General features: G+C 43.4%; 1 protein-coding gene across 3 annotated transcripts in view; it reads left to right on the top strand.

The window, feature by feature from the left end:
• The first annotated feature begins 4,024 nt into the window (after positions 1–4,024).
• Positions 4,025–18,724, top strand: part of LOC137322445 (arylsulfatase H-like) — a 30,584-nt gene continuing 15,884 nt past the window's right edge. The window contains exons 1-4 of one of the 3 annotated variants that reach the window (XM_067985366.1): positions 4,025–4,195; positions 9,206–9,281; positions 16,677–16,745; positions 17,262–17,411. In XM_067985366.1, the coding sequence (XP_067841467.1) occupies positions 16,723–16,745; positions 17,262–17,411 (173 nt within the window). In that variant the 5' untranslated portion in view covers positions 4,025–4,195; positions 9,206–9,281; positions 16,677–16,722. Of the gene's footprint in view, positions 4,196–4,350; positions 4,482–9,205; positions 9,329–16,676; positions 16,746–17,261; positions 17,412–18,724 lie in introns of those variants that run through there. The other 2 variants (XM_067985363.1, XM_067985364.1) reach the window with 2 other exon arrangements.

Raw genomic sequence — 18,724 nt, 5'->3', positions numbered from 1 at the left:
GCCAGAAGAATTTTTTACTTGTTGATCTGTATCATGTGTGTACCTCCCAGTCTATATTAATATTGGCATTCTGTCTGATTTCTAAGTAACTATGGTACATTTTCTGAGATTCGTAAGGTTCATGATAACTTTACTTCAAGGTGATTGGTGGGTTATAAAATTGGAATGATATTTCTGGCATCGACATTTTTCTGGATATGCCCTTGAAAGACTAAATGGCAGCATCTTGCAAGATGCACATGCCCACCTCTTAGATTTCATATAATTTGAATCTTGCTCAGATGATGGGATGCAAGTTATCTGCTACTTGCTGGTTGTCCCTTATGACGTGACTTGGGCAGTTTCAACTCTGCCTCTAGTGACCGGAGTCCACAACACAAAAACTGCTTCAAACATTATCTCACTCCCAAGGCCTTAAGGACGACTAGTGCAAGAAACAGAAAGATCACACTGGTGCAGTAGGGAGTGTTCTGAGGTTGGGGTTAAGGCATATTAATGGTAGAGTGATACTTGACTTTGGAGTGTCTAATCCTGACAACTTGCGCTAAGAGCAAAAGACTGACATTGCTTACTTTGAACGTAAAACAGACTGACATAGTCCCCCATGTATAACCTGCTGAGATGGACACAAACTACCTGCAATGAAAACTGTTTATCACAATTCAAAAGCCTTTCAAGTTGAAAACTCTTTTTACAAAAGTGTTGCCTCTTGTAAGAAAATGGAGAGGATATTGGGTCCTTGCTGTTTTCGCACAACATATCTACAGACTGCAAATCGCAGTGGTAGCAGGACAGCCAGGGATAGAGTTTCCGCTCGTTTACGCCAGTAATATCAGTGCAATCCAGGCGGAATTGGCCGAAACAATGCAAAAGATCGGGGAATTTTAAAAATGAGTTACGCCCAAAACCACTTACTTTAGGGTTTTCTGTGATCTTTTCCACTGGTTTAAGATTCAATTTGCCCAGATTGGGCCCCACCCACAAAACTGGCCATGGCCCCCAGGTCATCATTACCCTTGTTAGGGAAGACTCTTCAAATTGGGCTCATTTTCTTAGGCACACAGGCACTAGTAGGCATGTTTTAAAAGTTTTTGCATATCAAAAAATATTTAACTTACTAAGAAACTGACTAGTGTACAGCAATGAAACTAGTAAATGGTTCAGTATAGTTTTTTAAAGTCATTTTCATTGATTTAAAATCAGGTTACTCACAAGTGGACAACTAGACACTTATTAAAAATGCTTATTTTTTGTGATAAACCCATTTTCAACTGTATAATAAAACTACACTAGGTTACCACTCTTAAATATATCAATGAATTTTTTTTAATGCTTAGAAAAAAATAAATAATTACGTTCTATTACACTGCCTCATCGTGCTGGTTCATGGAAGGTTTCACGTTTGTAATTATGCAAATATATTTTAGCGGAAACTTGAACTGTAGCCTAAACAGTGCAATTTCCCGATTGCGCCCAAAGTGGAAATTGTATCCAACAGAGAAATATCCATCGGCTGTGATGTTACTATCCCATACCATGAGTAGGAAATTACAAACATACTGATAGAAATCCTGCAAAAGGATTGCTCAAACACAGCTGTTATGGTTTTTTAAAACAAGTTTGAATCCTCATTGTCACTGGTTATTTTACGGAGGCAACAAAAGGGATGGAAGTGTTGATTTTTCAACCCATCTTCTGCCATCTTGACCACAACTGCTCTATAATGCATTAATGACTCTGCAGCTTTGCTGTTTGTTAATAATAGACCGAAACTTTACAAAAGGGAAAGCTTAGTGACTTCAAGCTAAAGAAACTTAATATGCAACCAAATGAGAACCGAGAAAGGATGCATCTAAATTAAAATAAAGGTCATGAAAGGTGCTATATAAATGCAAATCTTTCTTTTACCTATAAAATGCATTCCAAATTCTAACTTCCATTAATACCACAAAACAGTCACAACAGTTTAGCATTGCAATCTATGTGGACAGTCCAATATTCCACATATTTACAAAGGTCAGTAGATGCTGCGAAGTGCTTATTTCTTTGGCTATCCCCTGAAGTGACAGTGTAATTAAAATGAATTACAGTGTCACTTCAGGGATAGCCAAAGAAATAAGCACTTGGCAGCATCTACTGACCTTTGTAAATATGTGGACTATTGGATTATCCACATAGATTGCAATGCTAAACTGTTTGAATAGTAACAAACTGACCTTTGTTAACTTTGAGGATATCCTTATCAGGAAAGGCTGAACAGACTGGGACTCTTTTCTCTAGGAAAGGGAAAGCTGAGGGGTGACCTCATAGAGGTCTTTAAGATAATGAAAGGGTTTGATAGGGTAGACAAAGAGAAAATGTTTCCACTTGTGGGGGAGTCCGAATCTAGAGGTCATAAATATAAGATAGTCACTAGTAAATCCAATAGGGAATTCAGGAGAAACTTCTTTACCCAAAAAGTGGTTAGAATGTGGAACATGCTACCACAAGGAGTAGTTGAGGCAAATAGCATAGATGCATTTCAGGGGAAGCTAGATAAGCATATGAGGGAGAAAGGAATAGAAGGGTATCCTGATAGGGTTAGATAGTGTAGGGAGGGAGAAGGCTCGTGTGGACCATAAACGCCGGCAAAGACCAGTTGGGCTGAATGGCCTGTTTCTTTGCTGTAGTTTCGATGTAACTCGATGTAATTCCTTAACAGGAGGCATATGAGAAGGTGGGAGAAGGAATCCTTCCATCTGGACTAACCAATAGAGGCCCCGGCACTTTGCCCTGTGTGAACCAAGACAAAGTGTGGGGAAGCTATTATAAAAGAGGGGGAGGGGCACAATCAGAATGGCTCAGATCCACACTGGTCAGTGCATTTACCAACCAAGCTATTAGGAGACCCAAGAAAAAGAAACAATGCATCATACAGCAGAATACTAGCATATGTAGGTTGGAATTACATAGATCACAAAGGTCTTTTGCACTCCTGTACATTCCTATCAGTCCAAGCTCAGCGTCTAGGAAATTTCGTACTTTCAATCCCTGTCTCACCGCACTATCAAATTTTTTGCCAGTTACGTATTCAATTGAAGGATATTCCCATATATGCAAACCTACAAAAAAAGCTGACACAGCTCTGACAAAGGTAAAAGAAAACGTAGAACTGAAAACGCCCCGAGCAAAGTTCACTCAGCATTAATGTCACAGCTTCAACAATCTTTAACACGGGAAAAAACTTCCCAAATGACTTTTCTTCCCAATGGGTGAGGCAAAGTCAACGGAGAAATTAGGAGTGACAAAAGCTTGGTCGAACTGATGGGTGTGTTTTAAAGAACGTCTTAACGGGCTAGGCAGCGGGGGATAGATTATTAACTTGTGCTCAGGCGTAAAACTGGGGTTGGGGATCAGCCGCTCGATATGGAACCCACCCGATTTCCCTTTCCATTAAAATCAGATGGTTTCTATAACGGGCGGCTGATCTGCTGCAACTGTGTTACACCCCAGAGTCAATTTGAAAATCCACCTCTTGTTATTTCTTTCCAAAATTTTTGATAGGAAGAATAAGGAGGCCACATACTCCTTGGAAAATAAAAGTCTAAATGGGCTGGAGCAGCAGACGGATCTGGGGGTATATATACACACATCACTAAAAGCAGCGACGCAGGTTAATAAGGCCATATAAAAACCAAACAAAGCACAGGGGTACATTTCTAAAGGAATAGAATTGAATTGAAAAGCAGAGAAGTTATGTTAAACTTGTATAGAACTTGGGTTAGATCACACTTGGAGTACTGCGAACTGTTCCGGTCTCCATATTACAAAAAGGATATAGAGGTACTGGAGAAGGTGCAAATAAGATTTACTAGGATGACACCAGAACTGAGAGATTATACCTATCAGGAAAGATTGAGTAGACTGGGGCTCTTTTCTCTAGAAAAAAAGACCGAGGGGTGGCAGGTAGGATGTACCAGCTTGTCTAGGGCACTGCCCACCTGGAAACCCGCCCCTGTACACATCCTCCAGCTCCGCACCCTACACAGGTTGGCTCGAAGCTTCTTGCCTCCATCGCGCCAAGTCTCTATTTTGCAAACTCTGACATGCACGAAATTGACTTTTATTCCTTCCTCCTCTTAACATTTTGCCCGGCCTCCAACAAAATCATTTCCGGCTGCCGTATCCATTGAATTATCTCTGCTTTTCCCCAGAGGTAAGTGTTTTTTTTAACCGTGAAAGAGTAAGGGGGTGGGGGGTGAGAGAGAGAATTATTCATTGAACGTTTATATATAAAGTAGTCTGTTATTCAGGAGGGATGCAGACTGAGCACTTTTTAATGTATTTTTGCTGCCGTCAGTTTAGCTGAAAATTCTCCAAGATTAAGGGATTGGATCTTGAAAATGAGGAAGAGAGCGGAGGAAGGCGAGTGGTGTACGTGTCACGTCTCAGGGACGCCAGTAATCCCATGACTTTTACCCGACGAACGGAAATATAAAGAGGTGTGTTAGCTGCGGTCCACACCAGTTCATTCTTTATCCTGGAAACAGGCAACATCGCGGGAATATTAGGAAGTGTGTGTTGTGAGCGAGTGTGTGTGTGAATGTGTGAGTGAATGAGTGTGCTTTTGTGTGTGTGTGAGAATGAGTGAATGAGTGTGCTTTTGTGAATGAGTGTATGTGTATGAGTGAATGTGTGTGTGAATGAGTGTTTTTGTGATTGAATGTGTGTGTGAATGAGTGTGTGTGTATGAGTGAATGTGTGTGAATGAGTGTTTTTGTGAGAATGTGTGTGTGAATGAGTGTGTGTGTATGAGTGAATGTGTGTGTGAATGAGTGTTTTTGTGATTGAATGTGTGTGTGAATGAGTGTGTGTGTATGAGTGAATGTGTGTGAATGAGTGTTTTTGTGAGTGAATGTGTGTGTGAATGAGTGTGTGTGTATGAGTGAATGTATGTGTGAATGAGTGTGTGTGTATGAGTGAATGTGTGTGTGAATGTGTGTGTATAAGTGATTGTGTGTGTGAATGAGTGTGTGTGTATAAGTGAATGTGTGTGTGAATGAGTGTGTGTATGAGTGAATGTGTGTGTGAATGTCTGTGTGTATGAGTGTGTGTGTATAAGTGAATGTGTGTGTGAATGAGTGTGTGTGTATGAGTGAATGTGTGTGTGAATGAGTGTGTGTATGAGTGAATGTGTGTGTGAATGAGTGTGTGTGTATAAGTGAATGTGTGTGTGAATGAGTGTGTGTGTATGAGTGAATGTGTGTGTGAATGAGTGTGTGAGTGTGTGTGTATGAGTGAATGTGTGTGTGAATGAGTGTGTGTATGAGTGAATGTGTGTGTGAATGAGTGTTTTTGTGAGTGAATGTGTGTGTGAATGAGTGTGTGTGCATGAGTGAATGTGTGTGTGAATGAGTGTTTTTGTGTGAGTGAATGTGTGTGTGAATGAGTGTTTTTGTGTGAATGTGTGTGTAAATGTGTGTTTTTGTGTGTGAATGTATGAGTGAATGTGTGTGTGAATGAGTGTTTTTGTGTGTGTGAATGTGTGTGTGTATGAGTGAATGAGTGAGTTTATGTGTGAGTCTGAGTGTGTGTGAATGTGTGAATAAGTGTTTTTATGTATGAGTGAATGTGTGTGAGTGAATGAGTGTGTGTGTGAAAAACACAAACCAATGCTAGAAATACACAGCCAGTCCCCTCAGCAGCTGACTTTTATTTTAGATTTTCAGTACTTGCATTTTAAAAAATCTTGAAGAATAGGAAGCTCTCTTTTTTAAATTGGGAGTGCGATACTATACATGAAAATAGGTCATATTTTTCAACCAGAACTCTATTCATGTACGGTGAACTGGCTGATTCAGTGCACTCCATTAAACTGGCTTCCTCCATCATAACTTTTCCTTTTGACCTTTAGTTATGGACGAATCAAGCTGCCTTCTGGAATGTTCCTATATAAAACTAGTATTCCCTCATTAGTAGTGCCAAGGTCAGCCCTGGGGGGAAAGAAAACAAAGCTTCTGAGAAACACTCGCGATCTGGATGAACACATTACATTCCAAATCTGTGCACTTTTTTTTTAATCTCCCGGAATAGCAGATTAAGAGTTGGGAATGCAAAAACTGATTTGCTGCTCCGAGGAATCTTGGATGGGTAGTTGCCCCTGTCCCTCCTCCTTGCTGACTTTCTTACAGCCGGTTCCTGTTCCTGTCCCTGCCGCATTGTTTCCGAACTGGAGTCTGTGCTGTGAGCTGCAAGTGGGAATTGCTGGTTTTTCGATAGAGAATTAATTAACCAGACTCTTCCTGTAGTCGGTGAGGATATTTTAAAAGAAAAGAACAACTATATATATAATGTTAATTAGAATTTAGCTTTTACATTGACATTATTAATTATTTTCCTTATGAGGATAATATAACTACTGTGAGTATATTTGTTTTAATAAATTTGTTTTGGCATTTAAACAAGATTTGTTGTTGATGTTACTCTTGTCACTTTAGAAGATGAAAAGGGTTCTCTATATCCAGAGGCAAATATCAAAACTTGCCTAGATGGCAGGCTAGTGATACGGGCCATTGGGAGTTAGGACTCCCCTATGAGGGTAATCTAAAATACAGAAGCTGGAACGAAAGAAAGACTTGCATTTATATAGCGCCTTTCACAACCTCAGGATGTCCCAAAGCGCTTTACAGCCAGTAATTTTGAAGTGTAGTCACTGTTACATTATATGAAGCCTGGCAGCCAATTTGCACACAGGAAGGTCCCACAAACAGCATTGTGATAATGACCAGATAATCTGTTTTTAGGTGTTGGGGGGGGTGGTAAATATTGGCCAGGGCACTGGGGAGAACTTCCCTACCTTTCTTCAAAATAGTGTCATGGGATCTTTTGCGTCCACTTGAGAGGGCAGATGGAGCCTCGGTTTAACTTCTCATCCAAAAGATGGCACCTCTGACAGTGCAACACTCCCTCAGTACTGCACTGGAGTATCAGCCTAGATTTTGTGCTCAAGTCTCTGGAGTGGGACTTGAACCAACAGTCTTCTGACTCAGAGAAGGCGTAGGGGCAGAGGCCAAGATGTGGTTTGACAATAAGGATGACATCCCGACATGCTCAAATCCCTGGAGTGGGACATGAATAAGAAGACCAAAAAAGACCCTAAAAATGTAACAATGGTGTCCCTCACAAATGCCAGAATCATACATTTTGATGAAGTTTGTGTTGACTTGGCATGAGGTTATAAATCGATGAGGGGGGAGCAGGCAGTTTGCAAGCATTGTTTACCACAGATGAGTTTACTCATCCAGGAATGCACTTATCCAGGAGCTGGTGATGAGTGTACCTGCCAGCAGCTCTTTCTAGTCTGCTATGGAAAATGTGTCAAAGATTGATATGATCATGTCTTTGACACAACTTTGTCAACCTTGAGTTCTTTACCATTTGATTGACTGGCCAGTTGAGGTATGATATGGCAAATTTGTCTGGTCATTAGTGAGAGGGTGTGTGAGAGACAGGGAGCGAGGCAGTAAGAGGAAATAAGAGAGGCAATGAGAGAATGCAATCCAAATTAAAGTGAATTAGAGCCAAAGTATGTCAAAAGTCACATTCATGGGCTAGATTTCAAAATTTATTGCATGAAATGCTTTGACTCTGTTAGTATACAATTTTTATAAAAACTTTTATTCACCTCTGAACTACACCAAAGTCCAGGGAGGAATAAGAGTGCTTAGGATGGTGTATTTTGGCATTTAGGAGAAACGAGAGAACCTGAGAGGAGTGGAACTAATTGGATAACACTTTCAAAGAGCCAGAACAGGCACGATGGGCCGAATGGCCTCCTTCTGTGCTGTATCATTCTATGATTCTATGGACTATCGAAGCATAAGTAAAATAGAGGCAAGAAAAGTTGTGAATGAGAGAGAGAGATCAGAGCACACTTTTCATTGTATCCTATATAGGAGTAAACAGTCTGAAATATAAGAAGTTATGAGTCCAGTGTTGACTGTTCATAATTACAAAAGAAAGAAAGAACTTGACTTTATTTAGCACTCTTTATGTCCTCAGGGCATCCCAAAGTGCTCTATGGTGATTAATTACTTCAGATAATTTTTGTGGTATATATTAATGATTTTGACTTAAATGCAGGGGGCATGATTAAGAAGTTTGCAGATGATACAAAAATTGGCCGTGTGGTTGATAGTGAGGAGGAAAGCTGTAGACTGCAGGAAGATATCAAAGGACTGATCAGGTGGGCAGAAAAGTGGCAAATGGAATTCAATCCGGAGAAGTGTGAGGTAATGCATTTGGGGAGGGCAAACAAGGCAAGGGGGTACACAATAAATGGGAGGATACTGAGAAGAGTAAAGGAACAGAGGGACCTTGGAGTGCATGTCCACAGATCCCTGAAGGTAGCAGGACAGATAGATAAGGTGGATAAGAAGACATAAGGGATATTTTTCTTTATTAGTTGAGGCATAGAATATAAAAGTATGGAGGTTATGCCAGAACTGTATAAAACACTAGTTGGGCCACAGCTTGAGTGCGTACAGTTCTGGTCACCACATTACAAGAAAGATGTGATTGCACTAGAGAGGGTATAGAGGAGATTTATGAGGATGTTGCCAGGACTGGAGAATTTTAGCCATGGGGAAAGATTGGATAGGCTGGGGTTGTTTTTTTTGGAACAAAGGAGGCTGAGGGTTGGTTTAATTGAGGTGTATAAAATTATGAGGGGCCTAGATAGAGTGGATAGGAAGGACCTATTTCCCTTAGCAGAGGTTGTCAATAACCAGGGGGTGAAGATTTAAAGTAATTGGTAGAAGGATTAGAGGGGAGCTGAGGAGAAATTTTTTCATCCAGAGGGTGAGAAGGGTCTGGAATTCACTGCCTGAAATGGTGGTAGAGGCAGAAACCCTCATCACATTTAAAAACTACTTGGATATGTACTTGAAGTGCCGTAACCTACAAGACTACGGGCCAAGTGCTGGAAAGTGGGATTAGGCATCATAGCTCTTTTTCGGCCGGCACAGACACAATGGGCTGAATGGCCTCCTTCTGTGCCATAAATTTCTATGATTCTATGACTCTATAGATGTAGTCACTGTTGATGTGTATGCAAAATAGTTTGCAAAGCTGATGCAAATATGTTTCAAGACAAAGGGAGGATGTGGAGAGATCAAACAGTTTTTAAAATATTCTGTCTTCTCTTGTTTTATTCTTTCCTCCCCAGATTCTGGCAACTGCTGACTTTAATTAAAGAGCAGACACTGTAGAGCTGCTTAAAAGCCATTCTACAAGTGAGCTTGGTATGTAGTTCAGAGAAGATTTACTATTCTATTTGAGTAGTGTTACAGTAAGTATCAGTTTACTTACCCGGTCTGGCCGATATGTCAATCCAGTCACACATCAACGTGGTTGATTCTTAACTGCTCTAGCAAGCCATGACAAAGAATACTACACAAACTTTAGCGGTTCAAGAAGAAGGCCCACCACCAACTCCACAGGGTTACTTGGGATGGGCAATATATACTGGCCATGCCAACATTGCCCACATCTCGAGAATGAACAAAGAAATAAACTTGATCAAACTAAACTGGAATTAGATTGTAATTAGCCCTGCAACTGAAATCTTGTTCTTTAGTAGCCGAATGGTTGCATTTCAGAAATGGCTTTGTCCTTTTCTCCAGCCCTCAGAAAAAACTTTTTTTTAACCGAGCAAGAGAATTGGAATGGGTGTCCTGGAGTGAGATGCACAAGACAGCCCTTCTTGCAGCATGTATCATTGGTGCTGGTGGGAGCACTCTGATGCTTTTTTTGTCTGCTCTATCACTACCATGCTATTCAGCTCATTTGCAGTGTTTTATGAAGAAGCCGGATGCAGACTCCCCATGGTGACCAGATGCTGTCAAAGTAATTTTTATTACTTGTTTAAAATCCGACACGCGTATTACGTTTGTTGTACGAGGCTCCACGTTTCTGTGGAGCTGCTAATAAAACATATTAGAAGTAGACTGTGTCTTTATCTCCATGTCATTTCAAAAGGGTATTCTGCCATTGGTAAAAATACCCTGAGTCAACCCTGGAAGAAATGGGCACACAGTCTCCTCCTTCAATTTGTGCTTCATATGTCAGCAATAGCTCAGTGGTAACACTCTTGCCTCTGAGACAGAAGGTTGTGGGTTCAAGTCCCATTCCAGGGTCTTAAGCACGACACTGTCGGAGGTGCTGCCTTTTGGATGAGACGTTAAACCGAGACCCCGTCTACCCCCTCAGGCGGATGTAAAAGATCCCATAGCACTATTTTGAAGAAGAGCAGGGGAGTTCTCCCAGGTGTCCTGGCCAATATTTATCACTCAACGTCAGGATGTCCCAAAGCGCCTTACAGCCAATGAAGTACTTTTTTTTAAAGTGTAGTCACTGTTGTAATATAGGAAACGCAGCAGCCAATTTGCTCACAGTAAGATCCCACAAACCACAATGTAATAATGACCAATTAATTTTTTTTAAGGTGTTGGTTGAGGGATAAACTTTGACCAGGACAGCAGGAGAACTTCCCTGCTCTACAAATAGTGCCAAGGTATATTTTACATCTATCTGAGAGGGAAATCAGAGTCTCTCTTTAACATTTCATCTGAAAGAAAGCACCTCTGACAATGCAGCACTCCCTCCATACTGCACTGAAGTCTCAGCCTAGTCTATGTGTTCAAGTGGATTATGTGCTGAAGTTCCGGATTGGGGCTTGAACCCACAACCATCTGACTCAGAGGCAAGAATTTTCTTTTTATTTGTTCTCAGGATGTGAGCAATGCTGGCAAGGCTGCATTTATTGCACACCCGTAACTGCCCCGTGAAGGTGGTGATGGGCTGCCTTCTTAAATCACTACAGTCGCTGTGGTGATGGTGTTCCCACAATGACATTAGGTAGGGAATTCCAGAATTTTGACCCCATGCTGATGAAAGAAGGGTGATATAGAATGACATCGAATTTACACACAGGTACAGGCGATTCGGCCCAACTGGTCTATGCTGGTGTTTATGCTCCACACGAGTCTCCTCCCACCTTACTTCATCTCACCCTATCAGCGTATCCTTCTATTTCCTTCTCCCTAGCTTCCCCTTAAATGCAACTATGCTATTCACCTCAACCACTCTTTGTGGTAGTGAGTTCCACGTTCTCACCACTCTCTGAGTAAAGAAGTTCCTCCTGAATTCCTCATTGGATTTATTATTGACTCTCATATTTATATATAGGTCCAACTCTGGGTGTTTTATGACTTGGTGCTACGACTGTGCCAAACTGACAAGTTAAGTAAGCAATGAATAAATTAAAAGCAAAATAATGCAGATGCTGGAAATCTGAACTAAAAACAGAAAATGCTGGAGAAGCTCAGCAAGTCAGGTAGCATCTGTGGAGAAAGAAACAGAGTTAACGTTTCAGGTCGAAGACCTTCTGTCAGAACTAGAAGATGTTAAAAGAGTTAAAGTTTTTGAGCAAGTACAGAGCCGGGGAAAGGGGGGGTGGAGGGAGGGGAGGAAAGAACAAAAGGGAAGATCTGTGATAGGGTGGAGTGCACGAGTGATTAAATGACAAAAGGGATGATGGTGCAAGGCAAGGAAGGTGATAATAGGACAAGTTAAGAAACAAAAGATTGATCAGGAGTAGCTGTAAATGGCAACAGCAGAACCATTACCAGCACAAGCTGACTGAAAAAATGGGAGCAATGGTTATGATCTGAAGTTATTGAAATCAATGTTGAGTCCGGAAGGTTGTAAAGTGCCTAAACAAAAGATGAGTTGCTGTTCCTCGAGTTTCCGTTGAGCTTCATTGGAACAGTGTAAGAGGCCGAGGACAGAGAGGTCAGAGTAGGAGTGAGAAGGGGAATTAAAATGGCAAGTGACCGGCAGGTCAGGGTCACGCTTGCGGACAGAGCAGAGTGTTCAGCAAAGCGACCACCCAGACTGCGTTTGGTCTCCCCAATGTAGAGGAGACCGCATTGCGTGCAGCGGATACAGTATAATAAATTGAAAGAAGTACAAATAAACTGCTGTTTCACCTGCCCCCAGGGAGGAGGTGAGGGGGCAGGTGTTGCATCTCCTCTGCTTGCTTGGGAAGGCGCCGTGGGGAGGAGAGCTGGTGTTGGGGGTGATGGAAGAGTGGACCAGGGTATCGCGGAGGGAGCGGTCCCTTCGGAATGATGAAAGGGGAGGGGAAGATATGTTTGGTGGTGGGATTGCGCTGGAGGTGGCAGAAATGACGGAAGATGATGCGTTGAATGTGGAGGCTGGTGGGGTGGAAGGTGATTCACCACATCTGCCCTGCCTTAAAGTGTCTGTTGCTGGCTCTGTGGCACTCTATCTCCCTTTGTCTTTCTGCTTTTCTCAACCAATATCCACACACATATATTTTACAGGAAGGATCACTAGATGGCAAGTGGGAACACTGATTTTCTCCCTTAGGGAGGCCAATTGTAATGCCCCTACACGCTGGCTGAGTTCAGGTAGCTTCGGGCCAGACCAGGAACTGAATCTGTCTCAAATACACACTGCCTTTACCAATTGACAATTCGGGGCGGCTGAACCTAGGGTAATTCCATCACAATCATTACTCCCCAGTTGTGGATGATATCATCGATTATTGATCATTATTATTGAACATTGATAATATTATTAGTTAGCAGCTGCTAGCCTTAAAAAAGGACCCAGAAATGGAGTAAAATTACCATCATGGATACTCACAGTATATATTAAATACCATACCCTGGACTAACTTCAAGACTGCAATTAAAATTCAGGGCTCATATAGCTGTTATAAACTAACTTAAGGAATCTTACAACACCAGGTTTTATTTGAAAATCACAAGCTTTCGGAGGCTTCCTCCTTCGTCAGGTGAGTGTGGGATTCCATGAAAGGGTACCGCATATATAGTCAGAGAACAATGCCTGGTGATTACAGATAATCTTTCCAACTGCCTGTTATCAAGGCAATCAAAGGAGTTGAATAGTGTTCAGACAGAGAGACATTACATACCAGACTACTGAATATACAAACGGTCAGAACCCAAAGACAGAGAGAGAGAGAAACATCCGAAAGGAAGAGAAGGAGAGAGAATGACCAGTTGTATTAAAAACAGATAACTTTTTTTCTCGCTGGTAGGGTTACGTGTAGCGTGACATGATCCCAAGATCCCGGTTGAGGCCGTCCTCATGGGTGCGGAACTTGGCTATCAATTTCTGCTCGACGATTTTGCATTGTCGTGTGTCTCGAAGGCCGCCTTGGAGAACGCATACCCGAAGATCGGTGGCTGAATGTCCTTGACTGCTGAAGTGTTCCCCGACTGGGAGGGAACCCTCCTGTCTGGCGATTGTTGTGCGGTGTCCGTTCATCCGTTGTCGCAGTGTTTACATGGTCTCGCCAATGTACCATGCTCCGGGGCATCCTTTCCTGCAACGTATGAGGTAGACAACGTTGGCCGAGTCACAGGAGTATGAACCATGTACCTGGTGGGTAGTGTCCTCTCGTGTGATGGTGGTATCTGTGTCGATGATCTGGCATGTCTTGCAGAGGTTACCGTGGCAGGGTTGTGTGGTGTCATGGACGCTGTTCTCCTGAAAGCTGGGTAATTTGCTGCGAACAATGGTCTGTTTGAGGTTATGTGGCTGTTTGAAAGCGAGTAGTGGAGGCGCGGGCATGGCCTGAGCGAGGTGTTCGTCATCATCGATGACATGTTGAAGGCTGCGGAGAACATGGTGTAGTTTTTCCGCTCCAGTGAAGTACTGGACGACGAAGGGTACTCTGTTGGTTGCGTCCCGTGTTTGTCTTCTGAGGAGGTCTATGCGATTTTTCGCTGTGGCCCGTTGGAACTGTCGATCGACGAGTCGAGCGTCATATCCCGTTCTTACGAGGGTGTCTTTCAGCGTCTGTAGGTGTCCATCGCGTTCCTCCTCGTCTGAGCAGACCCTGTGTATTCGCAGGGCCTGTCCATAGGGGATGGCCTCTTTAACGTGGTTCGGGTGGAAGCTGGAAAAGTGGAGCATCGTGAGGTTGTCTGTGGGCTTGCGGTAGAGTGAGGTGCTGAGGTGCCCGTCTTTGATGGAGATTCGTGTGTCCAAGAAAGAAATCGATTCTGAGGAGTAGTCCATGGTGAGTTTGATGGTGGGATGGAACTTGTTGATGTTATCGTGTAGTCTCTTCAGTGATTCTTCGCCGTGGGTCCATAGGAAGGAAATGTCGTCGATGTATCTGGTGTATAGCGTTGGTTGGAGGTCCTGTGCAGTGAAGAAGTCGTGCTCGAACTTGTGCATGAAAATGTTGGCGTATTGGGGTGTGAATTTGGTCCCCATGGCTGCTCCGTGTGTTCGGGTAAAGAACTGGTTATCGAAGGTGAAGACAGTGTGATCCAGGATGAAGCGGATGAGTTGTAGGATGGCGTCTGGAGATTGGCTGTTGTTGGTGTTGAGTACTGAGGCTGTTGCAGCGATGCCGTCATCGTGGGGGATACTGGTGTAGAGTGCCGAGACGTCCATCGTGGTGAGAAGTGTTCCTGGTTCAACTGGTCCGTGGGTGCTGAGTTTTTGTAGGAAGTCTGTAGTGTCGCGACAGAAGCTGGGGGTTCCCTGTACGATGGGTTTCAGGATGCCCTCGACGTATCCAGAGAGGTTCTCACACAGGGTTCCATTGCCTGATACGATAGGACGTCCGGGAGTGTTGGCTTTGTGTATCTTTGGGAGGCAGTAGAAGTCTCCCACGCGGGGAGTACGTGGGATGAGAGTGCATAGGATGCTTTGAAGGTCTGGATCGAAGGTCTTGATCAGTTTGTTGAGCTGATGGGTGTGTTCTTTGGTCGGATCTGCAGGTAAACATCTGTAGTGTTCCTGGTTGTCCAGTTGTCGGTATGCTTCTTTGCAATAGTCCGTTCTGTTCTGTATGACGATGGCTCCTCCTTTGTCCGCTGGTTTGATAATGATGTTGCGGTTGGTCTTGAGAGCGTCGATGGCGTTGCGTTGTGCTCGGGTGACATTCTGGACTGTCTTGTGAGTGCGGCGGATGAATCTGGCGTTGACGCATCTCCTGACAGCTTGAGCATACATGTCAAGCTTAGGACAGCGACCCTCCGGAGGAGTCCAGTTTGACTCTTTCTTCTTCGGTTGCTATACCGCGGATCCCTCTGTCTGCTGTTCCGGATCATTGTCTCATTGGGTTCGCTGCTGAAATCTTGGGATTTGTGGAAGAATTCCCGGAGCCTCATTCTCCTGATGAATTCCTCTGTGTCCGCCGCGAGACCGATGGGGTCCATTTTGGTGGTGGGGCAGAAATTGAGCCCTCGGCTGAGAACTTCGATTTCGTCTGGTTGAAGGGTGTGGTCGGACAAATTTACGATAGACTTCCCTGTGGTTGCAACCGTGGTACCGGGGGAGGCTTGGTTGATGCTGGTGGTGATGCCGAGTTTCTCAAGCTTCCTGCTCTTGGTTTTCATGTAGGTAGCGTAGTTCCGTTGCCTCGTCTGTTTGGCGGTGTCTCGTAGCTGGTCTGCTGTGTCCTGAGTACAGATTGAGAGTATGGACTCTATCTTGGTTTCAAGGTTGCGGCGTCTGCTGTAGAGTTGGTGTACAAGATGGTTGCGGAGGGTGCGAGAGGTACGACGGCAGAGTCTCTCAGCGTAATCTGAGTTGTATGTCGACTTGAGTGGGTTCGTGATCTGTAGTCCTTTCGGGAACCTTTGCAAGACATGCCAGATCATCGACACAGATACCACCATCACACGAGAGGACACCACCCACCAGGTACATGGTTCATACTCCTGTGACTCGGCCAACGTTGTCTACCTCATACGTTGCAGGAAAGGATACCCCGGAGCATGGTACATTGGCGAGACCATGCAGACACTGCGACAACGGATGAAGACACCGCGCAACAATTGCCAGACAGGAGGGTTCCCTCCCAGTCGGGGAACACTTCAGCAGTCAAGGACATTCAGCCACCGATCTTCGGGTAAGCGTTCTCCAAGGCGGCCTTTGAGACACACGACAACGCAAAATCGTCGAGCAGAAATTGATAGCCAAGTTCCGCACCCATGAGGACGGCCTCAACCGGGATCTTGGGTTCATGTCACGCTACACGTAACCCCACCAGCGAAAAAAAAAAGTTATCTGTTTTTAATACAACTGGTTATTCTCTCTCTTTCTCTTCCTTTCGGATGTTTCTCTCTCTCTCTCTCTGTCTTTGGGTTCTGACCGTTTGTATATTCAGTAGTCTGGTATGTAATGTCTCTCTGTCTGAACACTATTCAACTCCTTTGATTGCCTTGATAATGGGCAGTTGGAAAGATTATCAGTAATCACCGGGCATTGTTCTCTGACTATATATGCGGTACCCTTTCATGGAATCCCACACTCACCTGACGAAGGAGGAAGCCTCCGAAAGCTTGTGATTTTCAAATAAAACCTGGTGTTGTAAGATTCCTTACATTTGTCCACCCCAGTCCATCACCGGCATCTCCACATCATAAACTAACTTGGCTGTGCTCACGTGGTTTGTAATATAAATTGAAACTCTTGCTCAGGTTACTGACCTGTAATCACTCCCAGTTAGTCATTGCTCTCCTCTTAATCGAATCTGTGTCCGTTTGTGAGGACAAATGTTTGTTGTAATCGTGTTATTTCAGAGAGTACTGAGTGATTAAAATTGTCTGTTTCTATTTTAGAAAATTTGAATGAAACTTCAGTCTATGAGGGACAGAAGTTAAAATCATGGATCCGTATATAAATCTTAAGTAGGTATGACTAGCACTGAATGGACTTTGTATGGTAATTCGTGGTTGTACGAATGCAGCGCAGGCAACATTTCCAAGCCCTGCGATTCATGGAATTTATTTAGCGCTCTTGATTCACACAGGGAACTTCAAAAGTAGCTTTCCACACGTTTAAATCTCCTGCATAAATTGTGAGCATTAAAAAGCCTCCACACATTGTGAGGTTTATGAGTGGATCGCGAGTATTTGGCAGCGCTGCATGGAAATGCACTGAAAATCATGGGCTGAGCTCACCTGATTTTCCAACTTGCACTCCCGATGGGCGTGGCTCCTCACAGGGAGCGTGCATTCTGAAAACTCGTCCTGATGTGATATTGGAATCGCGTTCAGCTTGTGTTACAAAAGCCTTAGTAGCTTGAAATGGGTTGTTGCCGAAATATATACGTTTTAAAGTTGAATATATTTATGATCAAATGCATTACTGCCTGTTGGGCAATTACTTTTATTTCATTCATTTTCTCCCCTCTATTTGTGCAGGAATGTTGTGGCCATGATATTGTGTTACAGCTCTACGTTGATGATTTGTATAACATGCACAGAGACAAATCTCCAGCCTAACATCGTAGTAGTTATGGCTGATGATCTTGGCATTGGGGATATTGGCTGCTATGGAAATAATACGATCAGGTAATGGGCTTGTAACCTTTGCTTGTAATGAAGTGCTTGTTTTATATTAGCATTCGAACATACAAAAATGACGGGCAGGAACACAAAACCAGGAATGGGCCATTCAGCCCCTCGAGCCATTCAATTAGATCATGGCTGACCTGTATCTTAACTCCATCTACCCACCTTAGTTATGTAACCTTAAATATCCTTACCTAACAAAAACATATCAATCCCAGTTTTAAAATTTACAATCGACCCCTAGCCTCAACAGCTTTTTTTGGGGGGGGAAAGACCAGCAGGTCCATCAAGCCTGCCCCACACTCGTGATGCCTAGAGCATCAGCATTAGACACTTCCTGCCACCCCCCCCCCCAAACCCTGCAGCCATGTAATCTTCTGGGAGAGGCAAACAAGCAGAGAAATCCCAGGGCCAATAAAGGGGGAAAGAAACTCTGGAAAATTCCTCTCTGGCACCCTCAGGCGATCGAAACCATTCCAGGAGATCAGCACAGCGGTAAATGTTAATTTAGCACCTCTCAAAATGAGCTACTGAGAAATAGAACAGTTTGCATTTTTGGCATCCTGTGTTGGCATTGAGTAATCCCAGGTATTGTGCACTCCCAGGTCTGGTATAATGCAGAGTTATACTCCTGTTATCACTAACGTGGGTGGCGTGAATGAAGTACATTGTACAAAGTTGTGTTGGTCACAGCAGCCAGCTAATACGTTCCATACAATCAGATGCTCAGATTCAGTTTGACCAATACATGTGTTATGTATACGTTGCGTCATATAACAGACAAGTGCCTACTCAATGGGCAGTGTTTCAAAGAAAGCCAGGATATGCAGTATGTATATCCTGATCTGTACATGTTACCTGTGCATTGGATTCTGTGGCATTGTGTCAGTCTGAGGTGCAGCTCACCTGCCAGATAGCATTTTGTATAGGACTCGGTGAAGGTGGTGCCGCAGATGTAGTTTCAGATTTGAGAGTTCTATGATCTTTGTGCTACATTTATGCCATTATGGGTGTAAAATCAGTGTGACAATTGTAATATAACAAAATAATTTGTTGCAAGAAAGTGGGTAAGGGTTAGTGGAGTGATATTAGGCTGGATGGAGTGCCCCAGGGATAGGTCCTGTTGCCCTATCATTTCCAACCTACATAAATGACCTGGATTCATAGATAATACGAAACTGGCAGTCTTGGAGAAGGGGTCGGGGCAGATGTCAATCAAATTCAATGAAGCACCCAAGGAACTAGAACAGGATCTAGTGATCATATGCAAGTGAGAATAATTATGGCAAACAAAATTCAATATAAATAAGCAC

Source organism: Heptranchias perlo, chromosome 6, assembly GCF_035084215.1.
Source record: "Heptranchias perlo isolate sHepPer1 chromosome 6, sHepPer1.hap1, whole genome shotgun sequence".
In the NCBI taxonomy this organism is placed as follows: domain Eukaryota; kingdom Metazoa; phylum Chordata; class Chondrichthyes; order Hexanchiformes; family Hexanchidae; genus Heptranchias; species Heptranchias perlo.
The sequence above is the reverse complement of the archived record's forward strand: the minus strand, read 5'-3'. Positions and strand labels throughout refer to the sequence as shown.